This window comes from Nicotiana tabacum, chromosome 13, assembly GCF_000715075.1.
Source record: "Nicotiana tabacum cultivar K326 chromosome 13, ASM71507v2, whole genome shotgun sequence".
NCBI classification, from domain to species: domain Eukaryota; kingdom Viridiplantae; phylum Streptophyta; class Magnoliopsida; order Solanales; family Solanaceae; genus Nicotiana; species Nicotiana tabacum.
In genome coordinates, this window is record NC_134092.1 from 115,283,998 (window position 1) to 115,292,231 (window position 8,234).

Here is an 8,234-nt window from a genome sequence, read left to right on the forward strand (position 1 = left end):
TTAACGAAAAAATTATTTATTTTCGTGTTTGTTCTCTATCTCGTTTTTATTTTGCAAATTCTTGGTTTATTGACTCATTGTTAGGAAAATAATAAATGATTCTTGCAACTAAAGCTAGACATTAGTACAATCCTAAAGCAGTTATTCCTTGTTCCATCGAATGTATCTTCCAGTGATCCTGTTGGGCTTATTGAACTTACAGTTTAATGATATTTATTCTGGGTTAGGTGTGATGTAGTCATTCTCGGATATTGGATAATGAATGTAATGATGTTTGTTACAATTTTAATGTTTGTAATTATTGTATTTGAAAATTGTGCACGTTACTTCAAAGAAGTGCTCCTTCCGGTCCAATATAATTGATTATTTGGCTGTTTTCACACATATTAAGAAATTCACCTTTTAGCATTAATTAACAATGAAATTGACCATATTAACCTCAATTTGTTCATTGGAAATGAAGTTAATTCCTTCTTGATATCTGAAAAAATCAAATATTGTGGACCACAATAAAAAGCCAAAAAATCAATTAAAGTGGACCGGAGGGAGTATGTGCTTCATTTCTCATTTCTTGTTCGCCTGGAGGCTTATTGCTTTTTTGCTACTCGCTTTAAAAGATACTGGAATGCCAGAACTGTTGTAGTTTGGGGGACTCCTGTGCACTTCACTTTGGAACATAATAGAAGTGCGAATATGATGAGGGTGATGGTCCTTGTTGATTATGTTTTCATTTATGTTTATTATTTCTGAACTGTTGTTTCGGGTAACAAGTGTGAAAGAAAAGTTTTATGGGTACATCCAGCAGACTAGTGAACTTTACATGTCTTTTGAAGATCGATGCTGGAGAAGCTATGAAATGAAGTTTTGCAATGAGGAATTTGTCTAAATTCCATAATTAACAAGTAGTATTTTGTTCAGAGAACCTCGAAGAGAATATGTTGTATATGTCTCCATTGTTAAGTTCAAGAAAAGGGAATGAATAAAAGAAGAAGGAAACTCTTGTCAGATATGTCAGAAGGCTGAACTGTGTGATCTAGTCAATGACTGGAACAGGTTTACTAAATTAAGTTATATCTTCGTTATCGAGCCTTTCCTTTTCTGAGGGCTTTTCTCTTGGGAAATAGTTTGGATGATAAGTTGGTGCTGCCTAACAGTTTTTTACCTGCTTCATTATGTAATTCTTGCTGTATAGTTAAGGATCTCTCTCTTATGTTTTGCTGAGTCGCATTTCTATTTCCTTTACTTGATTTTACTTGGGCTTGGGACTTGTAAAATAAAAAGACTCCTTATTTTTATCAATCTTTATTTCTTTTACATGCAGAGAAATTTTGTCGAAAGCATGGCTGGATATTCTCTGGTTTGCTACCTTTTGCAGGTGAACTGGGTGACTTCTCTCTGTATAATTTTACGTTTTTCTTTATTTAATCTGATGATTGCAAGAAGAAGCATAAGACACCGATCACATATTCTGTTGTCAGCAGATGCTTCTATCTCTAATATGTCTCACCGAGATAGTTCCATTTTACATGGGCTGCATGCTAGCCATATCTTTTGAGTATTTAATGCAAATCTTTAGTCTCTTTGTGTGCCCCTGTACCCATAAAAACTGGAAAAAAAAAGAGATGAAAGTTGGAAAAAGGTGTTTGGGAGAAAAAAAGTCTAAATGTAAATGCTGACCCAATATCTTTAAAAATGATTGGACTGCATATCCTACATGAACTTAAAATTGTAACAATTGGGATATCTGGGCTTACTACAATTAGAAAAAGTCAAGCATGAAATTTTATGACATTTGCCCTTTGATAATAGACATAAAGAAATGTGATAATTGTCTATCACCTTTTTTGGGATAAAGTGACAATTGTTTTGATCAAACAGTAACTCTTGGTATACTAGTGGTAAACAAAAGTTGAGAACCTATACAAAAATATGATGTTCTACATAAAGTCAGAAAGTACCAGACATCTTTGCTAACAGGGACTCCGTGGGTGCACTGAATTTACGAAACATAAGCTTCCTCTCATCTATACAACAGTAATTTCCACCACTCATCTCCCCAAGGCTGTCCATTTTTTTTCTCTACAGTACCACATTAGGAATCTAAAGGTTTCAAGTTAAGCAGGACCAAGACAGAATACTTGGAGTGTAAGTTCAGTGGCGAGACTCAAGGAGGGAAGGGGTAGTGAGGCTGGGCTCGCAGGTCATCCCTAGGAAAGGGAGTTTTAATAAGTATCTTGGATCTATTATCTAGGGGATGAGGAGATTGATGAAGATGTCACACATCGTATTGGGGCGGGATGGATGAAATGGAGACTCGCTTCCGGTGTTTTGTGTGACAGGAAGGTGCCACCAAAACTTAAGGGTAAGTTCTACAAAGTGGTGGTCAGACCAATGATGTTGTACGGGGCTGGGTGTTGGCCAGTTAAGATCGCTCATGTCCAAAAGATGAAGGTAGCAGAGATGAGGATGTTGAGATGGATGTGCGGGCACACCAGGTTAGATAGGATCAGAAATGAGGTTATTCGCGACGAGGTGGGTGTCGCCCCTATTGAGGACAAGATGCGGGAAGCGCGGCTTAAGTGGTTTGGTCATGTTAGGAGGAGGAGCACAGACGCCCCGGTGAGGAGGTGTGAGAGGTTGACATTGGAGGGCCTACGGAGAGGTAGAGGTAGGCCAAAGAAGAGGTGGGGAGAGGTGATTAGGCAAGACATGGCGCAGCTTCAGCTGACCGAGGACATGACCCTTGATAGGAAGGTATGGAGATCGAGGATTAGGGTAGTAGAGTAGGTAGTCTAGAGTGTTCATAACAGTAGTATTGGCACGCAGTCTCGCTTTATATTGATAGTAGGTTTTTATGGCTAACCGTTGTTTTCTTTCATTGTTGATCACCTTACTGTCTTGTTGTTTTTATTCTGCTTTTATATGGCTTTTTGATACTGTTCCTTGTCTATATTTTCATTAATGTGGTGCTTATGCTTTTCTGAGCCGATGGTCTATTGGAAACAACCTCTCTATCCTCACAAGGTAGGGGTAAGGTTTGTGTACACAGTACCCTCCCCAGACCCCACGGTAGGGGATAATATTGGGTATGTTGTTGTTGTCTCTACAGTACCACATTAGTGCAAGGAGTTGCATTCCGTTCTCTGCATCCTCTTTGCGCTCTCTTGAAGGCCTAGCAACAACATATCTTTGATGGTGGCCGGCATTGAGCAATGTGTACTAAACAGGTTCAGTACGGTCCACCATACGATGGCTGTCACTTTCCATAACTTCCATATGGAATTTAATGCGAGAGAAAATTGAAACTGCTGATCGGAAAATAAAATTTGCATAGAATGCAAGAAATCCTTAGAGCTGGAAAGGAAGAGCTAGAACACAATCAAATAGCGGAAGATGGAGAAGCAGGGATATTATGGCCTTGCAGACCCTGAACCGATTAGGTTTCTTCATAACGGTAGATAAAGTGGTGCCCTTGTTATTCAAGGGATAAAGAATATGACATGCCGCGGTGTGTTAGAGAAGTGGTAAAGGTTTGTTGTATGTGGGTGTATGACCCAAAAGTTGGTTTTCCTGTTTATCAAGGAAAAGTCTTCATGACTTCCCCCTCTAGATCAAGTTCAATAACTCAAATAATTGTGATTTATGACAATCATAATGGTTGTATGGTATTGGTGGGTCAATTGAAAAGAAAGGAATCTCAGACGTTTCAGAGGCAAAAGGAAGAGTTCACAAACTGAAGTTCAATTTTTTTTTCCTCTTAGCTTTTGGTGCAATATGCAGATTGTATATGGTGTGGATAGCTCTTAGATTTCCTCAGTTACCTCTCACATTAGACTAGTAGGAACTGAATTTTTGTAAGGTTCGTGGATATGGAAATAGATACACTTTTAAGGTTATCATGATGTAACTCACAACAGAATTTTTATGCTCCTTTTGTTTCAATAAGATGTTCACTTACCTATCAAGAAAAATAATGGTTGTATGCTATTTGTGGTGTAACATAGCACGAGCCTGTATTGAGTTATTTCGTACTCGCGTTTGGCACACTTAAAGTCACTTGTTTCTCACCGTTGAAATGTCTGTTGTGCCAATGGTCTAGAAAATGTGCATGATTAAAGTCTGTTCCTTTTTCCTTATTTTTCTTTAATTTTTATTAGGGTGTGTTTGTTATGGAGGAAAATGAGTAGTTTTATAAATCGCTTTCCCATGTTGGTTGGTGAATGGAAAACTTTTTTCCGGAAAATACTTTTTAGTGTTTGGTTAGTGAGTAGAGAATATTTTTTTGAAAAATATATAAGTTAGGCAAACGCTATGGGATGGGGGTGGAGGAGGAGGGGGTAGGGGGTGGGTTGGGGGTGGGGGGTTGTGGGCTTGGGTTGGTTGAGCGGGGAAGGTTGAAAAAGAATTTTGGAAAATATTTTCCCTCCTCTTGGTAGGAAAAATATTTTCCTCCAATTGGAGTAAAATGAATTCATGAGGAAAATATTTTTCAAAACATTTAAGCCAATCAAACATGGAAAACATTTTCTGAATTTGTTTTTTCATACCAAACACACCCTTAATGTGGATACTATGAATGTCTTCATTATTAGCTTCCTAGTACAGTAGGTATCGCAATGATTACCAGCCGTTCTGCTTCTGTTGCTAGATAAAGGATCGACACAACGGAAATCTTCTATTGGATGAAGAAGGACATATCATACACATCGACTTTGGTTTCATGCTATCTAATTCACCTGGTGGTGTAAATTTCGAAAGTGCACCATTTAAATTAACCCGCGAACTCCTTGAGGTATATGCTGCTGAAGAATCTCGTGTCAACTTTTTATTTCTATCCTTGTTATTTTATATTCTGAAGGTGTTTGATACAGTTTCTGAACATATATTTTTGGTTGATTTGTGCTAGATCATGGATTCTGATGCTGAAGGAGTTCCAAGCGAGTTCTTTGATTATTTCAAAGTAATATATTGTTCACTGAGATTTTATTTTGTATCTGGACTTCTTTTTCTATTGTTTGTGCTTTATGCTTTTTTATTTCCTGCCTTCAGGTTCTATGCATCCAAGGGTTTCTCACATGTCGGAAGCATGCAGAGCGTATAATTCTTCTTGTTGAGATGCTACAGGTAGACGCTCATATACAGTTCCAGCTGCTAATTTTCATACATGTTTAAAATTATGTAAAATCTTTGTTTCTCATGTATGGAAATTTCCAACATAGGGCGGAATGAGGACTCGGGGCATTTTCTAGAACTAGGAAAGAATTTCGGGAAATGTGTGTAGTTCTAATGCTGCTAGAGCTTCCCATTTTTCAGTATCTTAGACATTCAGATGTGGCAGGTTGAGCCTTTACCAAGGAATGACTATTTCTCCAACTTTATTCTTTTTAATCTTTTTTTTTTATTATAAGTAAAGATTTTATTATAACTGGTACCAAGATGGTACACAGAAAAAGTACAAGACCAGACTACAGCTCTTACTTAATTCGTACTACATATTTTCTTCTAATAAGTGCAAAAAATCCAAATACTGGTCCATCTCATCTAACTATAACACCAGAAATACAAATTTTTGATGCATTTGTTTTTTACTCAGGCAATATGCAGCCTCTTCCCCTCAAATCTTGCTTTATTTCGCTCCAGCCATAATGTCCACATTATGCAGTTGGGAATAGTTTTCCATATTAGCTTTAAGCTCCTTTTCACTCTCTGGGATTGCCACACTTCCATATTAACTTTATTCTTTTTAATCTCAACAATACCATCGAAGATGCAGTATAAAATATGGTAATGCTACTTGATATCTGAAATTAAATATATTTCTTTGACTTGCCACGTATATCAAGAGAAGATCTGAAGATGTTAGTGTTTAGTATCAAAGAGACATGTGTTTGGAGCATCACTTTTCTTCTTCTTAATTAAGATTTTATAACTGTGAAAAACAGAATCGAGAAGCTAAAAATATAGCCTTGTATTTATTCAACATGTCTCCCATTAGTGTCTCACCAATTGGCAGGAGGGGAGAAAAAGTCAATCTCACATTCATATAGTATATTGTATTCATAGAGAAAATTTAATACAGTTATAGTTGGTTTATTGGAAAAGCGTTTTGAGACTTCCCAAGATTATAAAGGGTCTACAACAAAGAAAGTATTTTTTCGCTAAAAGAGATTGATTGAAATTTACTAGGGGAGGAAGGACTGAAGGAGGATCTCCACATGGTATTCATTAACTTAGAGAAAGCATATGATAGAGTGCGCCCTTCTGGTGCACCGATGATACTCCTTTTTATATAGAGGATTGGGTGTCATTCGTGGAAAACCAGTTTTTTAGGTTTTCTACTTTTTTTGATATACCTCTTGTATACGGGCGCTTATTTAGCCCTCTCATGAATAAAACTTATCTTTATCAAAAAAAGTCTCTCTAGCCGAGGGTCTATCGGAAACAACCTCTCTGCCCTCCCATGGTGGGGTAAGGTCTACGTACACTCAGACCCTACTTGTGGGAACTCACTGTGTTTGTTTTTGTTGAACTTTATCAAAGAAGTGCGGATAAAAATGTCCTTTCATGGTGCTTGAAAAGGAAGGAATTCAAAGAAGTATCATATAGGATATGTACGAGGGATTAGTAACAAGTGTGACGACAGGAGGAGGAGATTTAAAGGCGGTTCCTATAACCGTTGCTTTAGATCAAGGATCTACCTAAACCTCTGCTTGTTTGTTTTGGTTATGAATGAGCTAACTATTGTATCACTGATTGAGTTACTAAGCATACTTGTTCGGTCAAACAAGTATTCGTCGTTATGGAATTGATACATTAATCTCCTTGGAATAACACAGAATCTGTTTTCCCTCTATCTTTATGTCAGGATTCTGGTTATCCTTGTTTCAAGGGTGGTCCCCGAACAATTCAGAACCTAAGAAAGAGATTTCATCTTAGTTTAACAGAAGAGGTTTGTTACTGGTACATAACTTCATTAGTTTTTTTAGTTTTTATCATCTAAATGGTCATGATGCCCTCTTTGTTTTTGTCAGCAATGTGTTTCCTTGGTACTTTCTTTGATTAGCAGTAGCTTGGATGCATGGCGTACTCGCCAATATGATTATTATCAGAGGGTCTTAAATGGGATATTATGAGGTCAAATTGAGTTATCCACCACGAAAGGTGACGATATGTGTGAAGAGAGTCTATCACTAACTTGTTTGCTAAGAGGGGCTTGGTTGGGAAAGAGCAATTCTCTGATGCAGTCGGAGGTTAAAGGATTGCTGTCTTGCCATTTGCTTCTCTTCCGAGGAATTTGTAATTGTACCTGCGGATGTTGTATGAAATGTACCAGATGCAAGCTCTCCAAGAGCTAATATCTAGTTTCACTCAATTTTCAAGATTATTGGACAAAGGCAAGGGTGTCTCAAGAATCGAGATTTTGTCAAGTATACCCATCTGTGGCCTGTGGGTACATACTGTACAGAGCTATGTGTAAGAGATGCAACAGAGGTGGCTAGCTGACAGAACGCGGGATAAAGCTGTTGGGATTGTTTGAATTTCATGAGTTTGCTGATAGGTTGTGGTGCAGCATGAAATTTGGTTTGTACAATAGCTTCTTTACTTTCGATTTTGGTTTTCATTCTTTTTTTCTTTTTATTTTGGCAAAAAGCATTACCTAGATAGCAGCCTAGGGAAATTGCAGCCTCTGCTATTTCTTGATTTTCAGTCTTTGATTCTTTCTGTGAAACAGCAGAGTTGTATTGTATCATATCTTTTGTTGACCACAGCTCTTCATAGTGAAATTTATATCCCCTTTTGTTTTTACAGCAATCTCGACTCATGATGCGTATAGGATTGATTTTTGTTTTGAACTTAAAAGATTTCTCTTCTAACATCTTCTCATAGCTTAAGGCGTCGTTTTGGTTTGCAGATTGGATATAAGGTTTTACCTGATTCAATCGAATGATTGTAATGCTTCAAGATTATTATTGGTTTCGAGTGCTAGTGTAAGGTTTGGAAGAACTATAATACCAGGGCATCTCGTGCAAGAGTTTGGTTGAGTTTTAGTCCTTGGTTTGCTTCATGAAAAATGGAGTATGTAAAATTTTTGAATCCATATGTCGACATCTGTAGCCTGCTTTTAATTTTATTTTTTTACATTTTTTATTATATTAGTAAATAAAAGATTTAAGTTCGAATATTTGAACTTTTTCTTATTTCAATGATACTTTTTTCAAAGATAGCAATATGAA

The 8,234-nt window shown here is 37.1% G+C and overlaps 1 protein-coding gene across 2 annotated transcripts in view; it reads left to right on the top strand.

Moving 5' to 3' along the window:
* LOC107826316 (phosphatidylinositol 4-kinase beta 1-like) overlaps positions 1 to 7,808 on the top strand; it is a 34,258-nt gene extending 26,450 nt beyond the window's left edge. For both annotated transcript variants that reach the window (XR_012698151.1, XM_075228350.1), the window contains exons 11-16: positions 1,322 to 1,375; positions 4,649 to 4,792; positions 4,907 to 4,960; positions 5,050 to 5,124; positions 6,866 to 6,949; positions 7,032 to 7,808. Coding sequence is in view for 1 of the 2 variants with exons in the window: in XM_075228350.1 (XP_075084451.1) it covers positions 1,322 to 1,375; positions 4,649 to 4,792; positions 4,907 to 4,960; positions 5,050 to 5,124; positions 6,866 to 6,949; positions 7,032 to 7,133 (513 nt within the window). In the remaining variant the exon portion in view is untranslated. The remainder of the gene's footprint in view (positions 1 to 1,321; positions 1,376 to 4,648; positions 4,793 to 4,906; positions 4,961 to 5,049; positions 5,125 to 6,865; positions 6,950 to 7,031) is intronic.
* The last annotated feature ends 426 nt before the right edge of the window (positions 7,809 to 8,234 follow it).